Source organism: Nuphar pumila, chromosome 2 (assembly GCF_984573655.1).
Source record: "Nuphar pumila chromosome 2, dmNupPumi1.hap1.1, whole genome shotgun sequence".
Lineage (NCBI taxonomy): Eukaryota > Viridiplantae > Streptophyta > Magnoliopsida > Nymphaeales > Nymphaeaceae > Nuphar > Nuphar pumila.
Window position 1 is genome coordinate 25,973,647 of NC_143250.1, and position 16,152 is coordinate 25,989,798.

A 16,152-nucleotide genomic window follows, 5' to 3' on the forward strand; every position below is an offset into this window, starting at 1 on the left:
TCCTTTTATGCCTCTTATCTAAGTGTCATTATATGTAGACAAAAGATGTTTATTCACACATTCATGTGTGATTTTTAGCCCATTGTTGGTTTTGTACTCTTGTTCTAGTCACTAATACACTTTTTTTAAGTGTCATTATATGTAGTCAAGAGATGTTTATTTACACCTTTGTGTGTGATTTTTGTAATGAAATGGTGGTCTTTCACAAAACATGAAAACTCACAAAGGGTGTCTATTTGGAGTCACTACAAGCATAACCCATAAAAGGGTATAAATAGAACACTCTAAAAAATAATAATATTTATTTCTTATACAAAATACTTACGAAGCATTAATACAATGCTGAAGGGGATCATCCCTATTTATACAAAATGGGATTGAAGGAGGAGAGCTCATTTTGAGCTCTCCTTAGAGTCATTGGACCCTAGTCCAACGACTCTAAATATAGCCGTTGGACTAGGGTCCAACGACTATATATTAGTCAAGTTCCTAGTTGGAAGTTGACTACTTTATGAATCTAGTTCAAATTGAACTAGATATTAAAAACAAAATAAAGAAAAAAAATATATATAATAATAATATAATATATTATATATATATGTTACATTCTATATTTTAATACTCTTCCTCAAACTTATGGTACAATGAGCGAAAGTTTGTCTAAGAGGAAGTGAAATCTGGGAGCAGCGAGAGGCTTGGTGAAAAAGTCTGCTAATTGATACTCTGATGTAACATATAGCAGACCATTGGTTCCATGTAAATATTCTTCACACATAGTGACTATCCATCTTAATATGTTTGGTGCGCTCATGAAATGTTCAATTGCTTGCAATACAAATCGCACTCTTGTTGTCACAACATATTCTTAAAACTTGTGTCGCTTTAACTCTCATGTCAGCTAGCAGTCGCCTGAGCCAAACAACTTCCATTATAGTGGTTGCCATGGCCTATATTCAGCTTCGGTGGAGGAAAAAGAGGCCTGCTGCTTTTTGTACCTCTACGAAATTAAGGACTCATCTAAGAAAAATACAAAAATCAGTGGTTGAGTGCCTATTATTAGGATCACCTCCCCAGTCAGTATCAGTATAGGCAATTAAATCTAATGACGATGACGCAAACAAGAAGAAGCCTCGTGAAAGCGAGGTCTTTAAGTATCTAATAATATGCAAAACTGCTCTCATGTGTACAAAGGTGGGAGCATGCTGAAAATGATTAGTTGTGTCTACAACGTGTGCTATATCTAGCCTAGTAATGGAAAGATAGAAAAGTGCTCTGATAAGTTGTCTGAAAGGAGTAGGATCATCAAGAAGCTCTGCATCATTAATTCTCATTTTAACATTGACAACTTTTGGAGTGTCCACTTTCTTATCATCTGTAATTCTAGACCTGAAAACAATATCAAAGGCAAATTTAGATTGAAACATCAAATACCCACGAGGGGAATAAGCAACTTCAATTCCTAAGAAATATCCGAATAAACCTAAATCAGTCATTTCAAAATGAGTTTTAAGAAGTTTTTTTATGTTTTCAACTCCTTGTTTATCACATCCGGTGATGATTATGTCATCCTAATAGAGAAGAAGAACTATGATCTCTGCATTAGAATTTTTAATAAACAAAGCAGTATCAGTCAAACTGGATTGAAAACCAATATAAAGCATAACATGACTAAACATATCATACCAAACTTTTGGTGTTTGTTTAAGACTATAAAGAGCTTTTTCTAAACGAAGAGCTTTATCCTTGGGAATACTAATACCAGGTGGGGCTTCCATGTATACTTCTTCAATTAGATTTTCATTAATAAATGCATTTTTGACATCCATCTAAAATATGAGCCATTTTTTAATAGAGGTCAAGGCAATTAATGTTCTAACAATGGTCATACGAGCAACTGGGGCAAAAGTTTCTTCATAATCGATGTCATACTTCTGGGCATACCCTTTGGCCACTAATCGGGCTTTATACCTTTTAAGAGTTCCATCACTCTTGGTTTGGACTTTGTAAATCTATCGACAACCTATAAGTTTCTTACCTAGAGGAATATCTTGAACAGTCCAAGTGGAAGCCTTTTCTAATGCATCCAACTCTGTCTTCATGGCTTCTACCCATTCTATATAATTTTTGGCTTGAGAGTATGATAATGGTTAACATATGAATGTCTTAATGCAATAATTGCCCTGTATGTGGGTGAAAATGATTCGTATGACAAAATTTTTTCAGGAGGCCTAGAAATTTGTAATGACCTTCTGGTTGATACTTCGGAATATTTTTCTAATACACATGGAAGATTTGACTCTCTTCATCTCGAATATTGTAAACTAACGTCCCTATGGGTTTTCTCTTCATTGTGTTCAGGATCAATAGTACTTTGATCATTGTCAAAGTCACATTCATGATCACATTCATTAGTTTTTAAAGTCAAATCTATTAAGAAGGAATATTCAGTGACTTCTTTAGTTTTTTCAAATTCAAAGAAACTTTCTTTCTCTAGGAAAAATACATTTCTTGATACATATAATTTTCTATTTTGGAAATCAAAACACTTATATCCTTTTTGATTATCGACATATCCTAAAAAGGCACAGGGAATCGCACGAGGAGAGGGTTTATTATTTTTGTTAGTGAAAACCATGGTTGCCAGTTGAGGAAGCGGGAGCGGGAAGCGAGGCATTTTCAAAAATTTGGGAAGCGGGAAGCATGGTACGACTTAGAAGCGAATCACGAACCATCTCAGAAGTGAACCGGAAGCGACCTAGGAAGCGAGGGGGAAGCAAACAAAGAAGAAAAAAAAATAAAAATGAAAAAGAGGGAAGCGTGGGAAGCACACTTCCCATAAAAGGGAAACATGCTTCCCAAAAAAAAGGACGCTTCCCCATGCGTTTCGAAAGTGCGACGTTTCATGCTTCCAAAACGCGTATTAGGGAAGCGTGCTTCTCCTACTGTATAGGCGCTTTCGGTAACTCTGATCCAAACTATCTCTCTTTCCGTTTTTGGAAAAATTTTGTAAGGAAAAAGAATATGTATGTAAGGATTGTATATTTGGAAAAATGCAAATGTTACCTTTTGGATCTAGAACTTCTTTAACTAATGAAATTTTTGAATTGGTGCATTCGGATGTATGGGGTCCCGCTCTCGTTATGTCAAAAGGTGATTGCTCATATTACATTACGTTCATAGATGATTTTAGTAGACATACTTGGATCTACTTAGATTCAAATCCAAAGTTTTTTCATGTTTTAAAGATTTTCACAATCTTGTTAAAAATCAATTTAAAACAAATATTAAGATCTTTCGCTCTAACTCCAGGGGAGAGTTTCTTTCAAATGAATTTCAATCTTACCTAAAAACCAATGGTATTTTATACCAAAAATCATGTCTTAGGACTCTTCAACAAAATGGAATTGCCGAAAGAAAACATTGCCACATTATTGAAACTGCTAGGACTTTACTTATTTCAAAGGAAGTTTCAAAAAAGTTTTAGGCAAAAGCCGCTCTCACCGCGGTCTATTTAATAAATAAAATGTCTTCTCAAATCTTAGAAAACAAATCTTCAATTGAAATACTTGTTAAGAGTCTGAAAACAATACACTTGCATCCAAAAACTCTCAATCTAGAGTAATCAGGAGATAGATTAACAAGTTTTTCAATTGGAGTTATATTTTTCAAAGAGGAGGATGACATTCGATTAATAAGATAGGTAGCAGTTAGGATAACTTCTACCCAAAATTCTTTTGAAACTTGATTTGCTATTAATAAAGTCCTAATTGTTTCCATGATGTGTCGATGTTTTCGTTCTGCCAGTCCATTTTGTTGTGTTGTGTATGAACAAGATCTTTGATGTGTAATGCCATGTAAGTTGAGATGGTCTTTGAATTCTTTGGACATAAATTATTCTCCTGAATCAATGCGAAAAATGAAAATATCATTTTGAAATTTATTTTTAACCATGTTATGAAATGTTTGAAAGTGTGAAAAAACTTCAGATTTATGTTTAAGGAAGTCAATACAAGTATGTCTAGAAAATCATCAACAAAAATGACATAATATGCATATCCACCTTTTGAAATAACTGGTGCAGGACCCCAAACATCTGAATGTACTAATTCAAGTGGTTTGAAAGAAACAAAGTTTCTATCATGAAATGATAATATTTTCATTTTACCAAGAATACAATATTTACAAGTAAAACTTTCAGAGTTACAAAATTTTCCTAAACTTGGAAAATGTTGACAAAAAAAAAAGAAAAACCCTCGTAGCGTGTTTAAATAGGGAGGAGAGAGGGGAAGTTGACATCCCTGTTTGGATCCAACCTGGATCCGACCCAATTCCTTTGGCTAAGGGGTGGGGGTGGATTGGGTTGGGTCAGTTTAGGCCCAACTCAATCCAAATATATATATATATATATATATATATATATATATTATCATTGTTTATATTGTTTTTGGAGTGGGTTGGATCCAACTCAATCTATATATATATATATATATATAGTGTATGAGTGTGGGTTTGGATTTAGATCTCAGAGGTCCAAATTCTCACAAAAAAACCTTATTTTAAGGTAGATTGCAAGGGATTACGATTGGATTGGACCCAAATTTGGATCCACATCTAGTCTTAATGCAATAAGGTTGAGTTCTTGGTTGGGTTGGGTCCGAATGGACCCAAACCCCTAGTTATCTTATGTGAGACCCATTTTGGGCCTCCATTGGATCCCCCATCGAGATCCAGATCCCGATGGTGTTGTCTAAGCGATGAAACCTGGCAAGAACCCAAAAGTTCATCGATCCAATCACGGTCGATGAGTTTCTCAGAAAAGTACCGAGAATAATCCCGTATCATTTCTGAAAAACCCAAAAAATTTGTGGACTTTATAGTTCTAGCCATTGGGACTAGCCCAACGGCTAGCCCACTTGCTCCCTCCTTTATTTGTATGGGGTCTCTCCCATGTATTTTGTATGCTTGTCTTAAGCATTTTAAGTGAATGAAATATTTATTTTTATCTTGTGCTCCCTTGTGTGTTATTGTGAGCTATTGTGAGTGTGCCCTTGTGGCCTTGTATTTTCCTATTAGTGGCTAGTGTATTGCCTTTGTGGCCTTGCGCATGTGCACTTTCTTGTATGCTCTTGGTAGCATTGCGAATGTATTTGTGTTTGCGTTTATTTACAGTTTGATGGCCATTTTTATTGCTATTATCATGCTAAATGCCCTTGGAAATTCTTCCATTTCATCTGCTTATGTTAGTTTATATAATTTCCTGCCTATGTTCGTTTATCCATTACTTTTCTTTTTACAGGATATTTTTGAAAATGTATCTGGAGCTGAGAGCTTATATCTTAAGGAGCTTGTTGGGCCACTTGATTTTATGGAGGGCATGAAGCACAAGTATCATGAAGACAAGAGGAGTTTATGTTCTCTTGAAGCTGTTGGTTATGCTCGAAATGAGAGTCGATTATGCTTCAGCAAGATATCTCTATTCGAAGCTTGTGAGATTGGCCTGGACTTGTATAGTTCTTATTCTATGGCGGAAGCATTTCGTTTTCTTGTTACAGATACTAGACTCCATCTCTTGTTAGAGAACAGTGGTTTGGAGCACGACTGCTGTGAGTTTTTACCATGTTTGAATGATTGCACATTAGATAATCCTCCAGGATATGGTCTATACAGGCGTATTCTAGATATTGAATTTCAAGTCTCAGGCCTGAAATCACTTACAAAGATGGAATCTGGTATGTCTTTTCTCTTGAAGATGTTGGACCGTTGTTACTTACCCTCTGCACAAATGGTTGTATTTGATGAGGTTCAGGTCCTTGATCTATCTTGTACTCAATCTCTCCTATTGTACGATGGCTATGTAATACCCACTGACCATGAATTTTCAGAGCCTCGGTTAGCTGAGTTGACCTCAACTGGAAGTTTTTATGAAGTTCTCGTTAGCTCTGAGCTAACGCTGACAGATGATACTTTCAAGTCATTGCCAGTACCCATTCTAGATGTTCATAAGAAAATCATGTCACTATCAGCAATTATTGAAGGCATTTTTTGCGACTTAAAGCTGTACTGCTCATCTGCAAGTGATCAGATTTATCTGGATTGGCATCTTTCTCAAGAAGACGAATGCACTCGTTCTGTTTGTTGTGTCTACAGAAACAAGTTGGACATTGTAACTTCTTGTGAAATACCATCTACAATTGAATCTATGAAAGATGAGATGGCCAATAATCTGGTCCTTTTTGATGATTTTTGGAATGAGTCATCCAAATTACACCATTTGCAAGAAACATGTGAAACTACCCAAAGTCAGATGTTCAGAAAAGAAGGCATTGAAATGACTCCACATAGTGAAACCATTTCTAAGAATAACTCAGAGGTCTCCTTATTGCTAGAATCTATGTCCATATCAAGCGACCTGAGTTTTTTCTTGGATGCCCGAAAAGGAACTGCAACAAGAAGTTATCAAGGACTCCAGAGCAAAACTGCTGCAGAAATCACTGCAACAGTCATACCCTCTACCAACTTGGACAAGTCATGCAGTTATCCAGGTCTAATTATTCATACATGGAATGTGGAGGTTCATTTTGTAAATGTTTCTGATGTTATTTGGGATATTATCGTTAACATTTACAAGAGCTATACATCAATGTTACAGAATGAGAAAGAGTTACAAAATAACTACAACACTGGTGATGCTTGCACGCTTAGCTTCTCAAAGAAGAAGCTTATGGATCAAGTCGCAAGTTTAAGTGATGCAACTTTGGCATGTGAAGATGAAGGCTTAATGCTTTTGACTGCATTATATGCAATAAAGCAGATGGCCTACCATGTGTGTTTTTCTGGCATCCATGCATGCTATTTCTATATGAACAACTTGTTTCAGAAACTTGAATATTTAGGAGTCAGATTAACCCATCTTAAGACCTTAGTTGAAGATGCATATCGTAAAGCAGAGAAAGATTTAATTGAGTTTCATCCAGCTTTGTCTCTTATTGAGAGTATACTGCCGACATGCATTTCTCAAAGTGGTAAAATACTGGTTGTGGCGGAAAGACCTTTTTGGTGGCCTTTGACCAGGAAGCTGACTACTATGAGAATATCATTTCAAGAATTTACATCCAATAATTCATGCTCATATGAAGAGAATACACTGGAAGGGAATGGCAAGTTCAACCAATTTGCTTTGGCTGCTACATTGCAATCAGATTGCCTGATAATATCCAATGAGTAAGTTTCAGCTCGCTTGAATCCATGTGAAAATTTGCGTCATTCTCACACTGCACAAATCAACCTCTCACCATTAATTTTTGTCTATGTGATGCAATACTTGATTAAAAAATATCTGGAGTTTTTAAGGATCTGCCATTTGTTTGTGACATTATCCATATTTCAAATATTAATTACTGGAGGATTTAAATCTTCCATCTTAGGAATTACACCACTTGGACAGTTGCTTAACCCAATACTGGTGACAAAGCATAACACCAGAACCAGGGGCGGAGCCAGGAATCTAAACTAGGGTGGGCACAGATGCATAGTAAAAAAGAAAAATTAATTACTAATAAACTATACTAACAAGATGTTTTAAAAAAAATTAAATAGTTATTTTAAAACTTACCATCATAAAACCAAATGTCTACATTGCAAAAATAACTGGATGGGCAAGCTACCTCCATAGAAGTATAGCTATATGAAAGACAAACACATTACACAAAAAAAACACAAAAAACCCTAAAATCCTACTAAAAATCAAGCATAAAATGATGATAATTGCTAATGAAAATGCTAATTGAAAAGAAAAAAATAGACAACCCTTAAAAAATAGACAACCCTTTTCCATGCTCCCAACCGAGGATATCCAGGTCATATCGGATATCATACAAAAGTTTGTAAACACTTATTCTTATTACGCCGGTTTGGGAAAAACTTAGTTGCAATTAGGCAACCTTCAAGTGTTCAAAACCACACATATTTGAATACTGGATTCTCGCAAGAAATCCTTTTTTCTTTAAAGTTTTGGTGGAGATGCGCGAATTCGCGTCTTTAAAAAGAACAAGCGTAATATAGGGTAGGGAAGAGTACACAAAATTGCGTATCTTACAAGATTGTATATATAATACATATATCACAAAGCATAAGCCTGTGCACATTACAGAGTAGCGGCAATGTAAATGACATAAAGCAAGACTCGATGTGCGAAACCACATATTGAGCTAAATACATTACTTAAGTAGTGCACGAGGTACAAAACTGTACCTTGTCTAAATAAATGCGTAAGTAGTGCACAATGTACGAAATTGTACATCAGCTAAATAAACGTGTAAGCAGTAGCCTGTGCACGTGATAGCGCGACAACAAAGTAAACGACATAAAACCATACTCGATATGCGAAACTACATATCGAGTTAAATAAATTACATAAGCAATGCACGATGTACGAAACCGTACCTCGGCTAAATAAATGCATAAGCAGTAGCCTGTGCGCATGATAGCGTATCGACAAAGTAAATGCCATAAATTTAAATGGACAAGGATACGCAAAACTGCGTCCTTGAGTTAAAAGCATATATATATTATGAGCTTATACACATGTTTTAGAATTGTCTTGTATGCAACTTTTCCCTACCTCGGAGATGGTCGAACTTGTTGACGATTCCGAGCGTAGGTCTTTAAAGGCTTATGCCTTGGTGTGTGTGTCGTATCCGTTGCTCCGATGCGGTGCGCTAAAGGGTTCATCGTACTACGTAAATAGCATAAGGGAGTTTCTCTTTTAGAATCATGTGTTGGTACTGCGAAGGACCGAACCGGACCCTGGTTCGGGCCACCTAGCTGAACCGGTCTTCGAATTAGAGTGAGCCAATTCGGGACCCTAGGGTTAGCTGGGCTCGGCTGAGCCCGACTAGCCACGAAAGGGGAAGGGTTGGGCTGGGTTCGGTGGGGACCAAACTCACCTGGCCGCGTGAGCTGGTTCAGTCCTGATTGAGTTGGACTCGACTGAACCGCCAACCGAGTCGGGCCTGGTTCTGAAAAACAAACAATAAGAGAGACAGGGGGTGGGCTCGGCTGCCTGGCCCCATCCTCGGACGGGACCGGGCTTGGGCTCGATCCCCTGGAGGCCATGGACTAGGCTCGGTCTAGCTGTCGGGCCTAGCCCAATCGGTGAATGGGACTGATCCTGGCCTGGTTCAGACCGAGCCCAGCAGTAAGAGGGCAGGGTTGCGCCCCTGGCCGCCGGTCTGAAAAGGGAAGGGAGGGCAGGGGCGCAACCCCTGCCTACCGGCCGTTTCGAGAAGGGAGGGTAGGGACCGCACCCCTGCCCACCGACCATTCCGAGAAGGGAGGGCAGAGACCGCGCCCCTGCCCACCCGCCGTTCTGAGAAGGGAGGGTAGAGACCGCGCCCCTGCCCACTAGCCAGAAAAAGAGGGAGGGGGCAGGGGTTGCGCCCTTGCCTGCCGGCCGAACAGAAAAAGGGAGGGCAGGGTCGCGCCCCTGCCCGCCAGCCAAAAAAGAGAGAGAGGGCAGGGGCGTCGCCCCTGCCCACCGGCTGGAAAGAGAGGATGAGGGCAGGGGCGTCACCCTTGTCTGTCGACTGGAAAGAGACAGGGAGGGCAACAACGTCGCCCCTACCCACCGATCGGAAAAGACAAGTAGGGTAGGGGTGTCGCCCTTGCCTACAGTCCGGAGAAGACAGGGAGGGTAGGGGCGTCGCCCCTGCTCGCCAGCTGAAAAGGACAGGGAGGGCAGGGGTGTTGCCCCTGCCCATCAGCCAAAAAGAGGAGGCAGCAGGAGCGTCGCCCTTGCCTGTCGACTAGAAAGCCCAGGTGATGGTAGGAGGGCACGCCATCCTGCCGGCTAACCTGAGAAAGAGTGAGAGAGGGATAGAAAGAGAGGGGGACACATACCTTCAGGGCACGCGTCTCCGACGAGGGGAAGCCCGGAGGAGAGGGGATCCCGGCAGGGATTCGGTTCCAGCAGAGAGGGGGAGATAACAGAAGGGAGAGAGGAGGAGGGAGCGGGAGGTCACCGGCGCAGGGAGGGCTCTGGCGGTAGTCAAAGGTCATGTAGAGGGGAGGGTATCGGGGAGAGATAAAGGGATCCCGATGGCAAGGAGGGACTCAGGCGGGGTTGTGTCGAGAGGGATGGGAGTCGAGGTTGCGCAGGGAGATAGGTAGTCGTGAGAGAGAGAGAGTGTAAGGAGGTCAGGAGGGTCGAGGTGGAGAGGGCGTCGGGAAGGGACAGAGATAAAGAGCGCATAGGGGGGTTTTCGTTTTTCTTAAAAAGGACACCCCCCATGCGGGGTTTAAAAAGAAAGACGGGGTGGGGGTTGGACCCAGATCCGGTCGGATCCAACCTGGATCTAAAACCTTTTTTTTTTGAAAAAAAAGTGTGTTACAGTTTTAGTATCACGATTTTCTCAAAACCGCCATCTAGGATTCCCACACTGTGGGACACCAAGGAAAAAAATTAATTACACTGTTTGTCTCTTTTAACTTTTTAACAAATTCAAGTTCTTTACACAAAAACCATTTTGCAAATCAACATGCAAAACCGAACTCGGGACCTGGCCTGCTACCATTTTTAACAGTGCAATTAAATTAAAATGCCAATAATTTTAGAACAAATTTTGCAATGTATAAAAACAAAATTTTGGAGCAATACATGCTCCAGGCCCATATGGCCTGCAGTGGTTCACAACTGACGACAAAAACAATTCAAGGGATATATGCATCTCATGCAAAATTCTTAGTGAACATGAACACCTTGTTCCAACACATGTCCACAATGCACATTCAATCACACAACATAAATACACATGATGCCAAATTGCATACGCATGCGAACAAATGCTTGCAACATACATTATCATGATACATTTTCATACATAAAATCCAAACATGCATATGATTATATTTATGCAAACATCTAAATAACTTCAGAATTTTCATGCGTATGATATGCACATTTATGCAAGCATGATCAAATTAGAATAAGTTTTACGTATCACCTCAAATGGATACGTACATGGCTAAAATCATGCACTTAGACAACCATGCAGAAAAATTTCTCTTTTTTTTTGAACTCCAACGATTGAGGCTGACCCATATTGTAAGACTCGTGCATTTAAAAAAAATGATGTTTACGGGTCCACACACTCCCCCTCCCCCCCTAATTCTATTTTAACGCCCCTCCGAAACCCTCCACTGACTCCTAACTCTCCTTTGCAAACCCCAACCCCCCCCCCCCCCCCCGACGTCTCCTATGCTCTTCCCATCTCCCCCTTAAAAGATTTTGTGTGGGCTCAGCCTTCACTGCAGAAACTAAGAAAAGAGAGAGAGAGAAGAGGGGGATTCACAATGGCTGGGGGCGGCGCACGATAACCCAACCTCCCAGCCCTAAACATTATAAATCGGGAAAAATACAATAGCTGAAAAAATTACAGACATGCCATTAATGAAATGACATTGAGCATGTGTTAAAAGTTAGAACATAACGTCCAGATCCATACGCATACCATATTTTAACACCCTCCCTCAAGTTGTACGTGGTCTTGGAGCATGTACAACTTGCTCTTCAAATACCAAAATTGATGTCCTGTTAACCCCTTGGTAAACAAGTCTGCCACTTGATCTTCTGTTCGAACATGACGTAGTTCTATTTCCTTCATCTCGACTTTCTGCCATATAAAATGTTGATCAATCTCAATGTGCTTCGTTCTGCTATGCTGAATAGGATTACATACAATGTTTATTGCGCTTTGATTGTCACATAGAAGAAATGATCGAATAATTGTCTCTCCAAGATCACTCAATAAGTGTCTAATCCATGTGGCGTCTGCCGTGCTTGTAGCCATCGACCTGTATTCAACCTCTGTACTTGACCGTGCCACTGCCTTTTGTTTTCTGCTACTCCAAGACACTAAATTGTGTCCAATATATACACAATATCCAGAGACAGATCGTCTCTCATCTGTATAAGTGATGAGTTCATGCCCTCTATGCAGGTTATCGTTCTTGCGATAAACAAGTCCATCTCCTATAATTCCTTTTAAATATCGTAAAATGCGCTTCACAGCTTCCATATGACCTTCCGTTGGAGCATGCATAAACTGAGATACCTGATTGACAACATAAACTATATCAGGTCTGGTAAAAGTCAAGTACTGCAGCATCCCCACAAGGCTTCTATACGTTGTTGGGTTGACACAGAGATGGTCATCTTCAGAGCTCAGCCTTTGATGTAATACACTCGGAGTGCTGACTGGTTTGCAATTCGTCATCCCGACTCTTTCTAGAAGATCAAAAGTGTATTTTTGTTGCATGAGTGTCAATGTGTCTTGTTGCCTGTCAACTTCCACACCAAGGAAGTACCTCAACTCCCCTAAATCTTTCATCTTGAAAATTTTCATTAAAAACTGCTTCACGTCTTGCACATGATTATCTGAGCTCCCAGTGATCAGAATGTCATCAACATATATAAGAAGTATAACGATGCCTGTCTTTTGGTAAATAAAGAGCAAGTGGTCCAGAGAGCATCTTCTAAAACCATAGCTTTGAATTTGCATAGAGAAACTTTCAAACCAAGAACAAGACGCCTGTTTCAACCCATACAGAGATTTCCTTAGTTTGCACACCCAGGCAGTAGGATCCTTTTCGACATAATCAGGAGGTTGCTCCATATACACTTCTTCCTTTAAAGTTCTATGCAAGAATGCATTTTTAACATCCATCTGGCTAAGCCTCCATCCTCGGTCGACTGCTAGGGATATGATGACACGAATTGTACCCATTTTGACTACTGGACTAAAAGCTTCATCGTAATCTTCACCATATTGTTGTGTGAATCCCCGAGCAACAAGTCGCGCTTTATATCTGTCAATACTTCTTTCAGGCTTATACTTTGTTTTATAAACCCATTTTGAGCCAACTACATTCTTTCCTTCTGGCCGAGGTACTATTTCCCAAGTCTGGCACTCATGAAGTGCTTCCATTTCTTCATTCATAGCTTCAGTCCAATGACGAGATTGAAGAGCTTGATTAAAGCAAGTGGGTTCATCCTGTTTTGTGAGTTGAGACATAAACAACTGGAAATCAAGAGAAAAGGTCTCATAACTCACCCATCGTTGAATAGGATGCCTAATGCGTGCCGGCCTTTGAGCCGGATCATTTGCGATGCTTTCCACATTCCTTTGCTTTATATTTTTGTCTCGTCTAGTATATATCTGTCCAGAGAAGCGTTCTATTGGGGTTGGTTCAACACGCATCTGTGAGTCATCCAACCCCCGACTCAAGCCAAAGGAAGTACAATTCGCCTGACATGTTTCTTCTGTATTAGCAAAAAGATCTGCGCTCATCCATGGATCATATACCTCTGCTTCTCGAGATGGCAACGCTTCAGAGTCATTTACCTGAAAATTTTGTTCATAAAAAACATTCCTAGAGGTCCTAATACGTTTTGTAGTAGGATCATAGCATCGATAGCCTTTGTATTCATCCGCATACCCAACGAATCTGCACTTAACGACCTTGTCCTGAAACTTATTTCGCAGAGATGAATCAATATGTACATAACATACACAACCAAAAACACGCAACTCATCATAAGAAGGATGTTGCCCAAATAAAGTATAATATGGAGAGTGCTGATCCAGAAGTGCCATAGGAAGACGATTTATGACATGAACAGATGTATGAAAAACTTCTGTCCAGAGAGTAACAGGCACATTGCTATCATGTAACATGCTCATCGCACTCTCGACAATATGCCTGTGTTTCCTTTCCGCAACCCCATTTTGTTGAGGTGTATAAGGGCAAGAAACCTGTCGACTTATTCCTTTATCCCGAAGAAAGACAATAAACTCGTTTGATGAATACTCGCCCCCACCATCACATTGTAAGTGCACAATATCACAAGAAAACTTTGTTTTGACCATCGAATGGAATTCCCGAAATACTTGAAAAACTTCATGCTTATGTTTCAAGAAATATATTCAAGTATAACGAGAATAAGAATCAATAAAGATAACATAGTAACGACTACCGGAAAGAGAAGGAATAGGTGCGGGTCCCCAAACATCGGAACAAATAATCTGAAATGACTTTGAAGCCCTTTTATTAATAATATGAAACAGAAGAACATGGCTTTTGCAGAGTTCGCATGAGGAACATTTATTATTATCTAAAAATGAACATAAACTAGACTCTGAAAGAAGACCATCAGATACAAGACTTTCAACGAAGCCCCGACTACAATGGCTCAAACGACTGTGCCAAATATCTGGCTTATTACAATGAGATGAATTAAAAACTTCCAACGAAGGGAAAAACAAAGAACTCTGAAGGCGAAGACACTGAAGAATGCTTGGACGACTTCAATTGGAGAACTGGGGCTGAAGGTGAAGACATTGAGGGAATCTCCTTGAAGACGTACATGTTTCCTTGTCGCTCCCCCTTAGCGAACGTCTCCTTCGTTCGTAGATCCTTAACATAAACAAAAGAGGGAGTAAATTTGACGGAAGAATTCATATCGTCAACAAGTTTAGCTACAGAAACAATGTTCTTTTTAATATTAGGAGCAAGGAGAACATTGGACAAGTGAAGTGAGGACTCTGACATAGGGATATGTGCACTGCCAGTATGACTAATGGAGTGACAAGTTCCATCTCCCGTAACTATACTACCTTTTTCAGAATAAGGCAATAAGTGAGATAACTTACCGACATTACCCGTAACATGAGTGGCAGCGCCAGAATCAACATACCACTCGCCTTGTTCATTTTGCTTGATCGTCATCTGTGACAGTGCTGATAACAAAAGTTGTTGCATATCTGTAGATGGCGCTTTCGTGTCCACAGTAGTAGCTGACTTATTTTCAATTTTGTTTATCTTTCCTCTATTTTGTAGATTAAACCAACAATCAACTTTCACATGTCCTCTTTTGTTACATAAGAAACAAGTGAGCACTCTCCTCTGATTCCCTGTATTAAAAACACCAGAAATATTAGGTGTAGGCAAGATACCACGACCTCCCTGCCCAAAACGTCCGCGGCCTCTGCCTCCTTGATGCCCTTCATTTCCTCGTCCAAAACTGACAGAAGTGTCCATGGCCAAAACTGAATGAGAACGAACTGATTCATTTCCTTCTGCTCTTTGTTTCATAATCATCTCATGCTGGAGAAGTTTCGCTTGAAGATCGTCAAAAGTAGGCAAGTGAGGAAGACATGACAAAGCTGTGGTAAACATGTCAAAATCAGGGCCCAATCCATTGAGGCGTTGTTGAACTTTATCTTTATCTGAAATAGCACTTCCAATAACCGCCAATTGGTTAATAATACTCTTCAAGCGGCCTATGTATTCCATGACTCGCATGGAGCCTTTTTTTTAAACTTTGAAACTCATTTTTTAAGTACATAACTCGAGCTTCTGATATCTGAGAGTATGTCTGAGACAACTTACTCCACAGATCCGCCGCAGTGCAATCATCTGAAAGAGTAACCAACACTTCTTGAGACAATGTTGACATAATATAAGCAATCAAAGACTGATCCTGCTTCCTCCAGGTAAAGGAAATAGTAATTGTGTCACCCTTCTCATTGGTGGTTTCCTGCAAAATAAACCGTGGTGGTATAGGAACCAAACCATCCAGATGTTCATCGAGATCCTGACTCCGTATAAAAGGAAGTATTTGTCTCTTCCAGGTCAAAAAATTAGAGTGAGTAAGTTTTTCTGTAACAAGCTGACTCAAGAAATTTGCAGAGGGACCGGAGGACAAGGTAGATGACGAAGAGTAATCCATATCAATGGGACAACGAATAAATGAACAAGACGAATGAAGAGAAAGAGAAGAAAATTGAAGATCACTTAATCAATCAATAGAACTTTAATAAGGGATGCACCCGTGATATTAATAGACGTAAACCCTTTTTTTTTTTTAGGGTCGAGAATATAGACTGTTATAACCTGCCTATAGGCGTTGCACAGAAATCATTAAACAGTAATAGAAAAGGAAACTTCTGTAATCAAAGAGGAAATAAATAAAAAAATACTCAATAACTGCAGTAGATTTGATTGCAATCAAAGAGGGGAAACTGCAGTTAAAGAGGGAAAACTGCAGTCGTTGATGTGAAAAACTGCAGACGTAGGGGAAACTGCAGTTAAAGA

The 16,152-nt window shown here is 39.7% G+C and overlaps 1 protein-coding gene across 1 annotated transcript in view; it reads left to right on the top strand.

Moving 5' to 3' along the window:
• The window catches only part of SHOC1 (shortage in chiasmata 1), a 105,364-nt gene that overhangs the window by 41,002 nt on the left and 48,210 nt on the right, over positions 1 to 16,152 (top strand). The window contains exon 6 of the mRNA XM_089986956.1: positions 5,297 to 7,221. Coding sequence (XP_089843082.1) covers positions 5,297 to 7,221 — 1,925 coding nt within the window. The remainder of the gene's footprint in view (positions 1 to 5,296; positions 7,222 to 16,152) is intronic.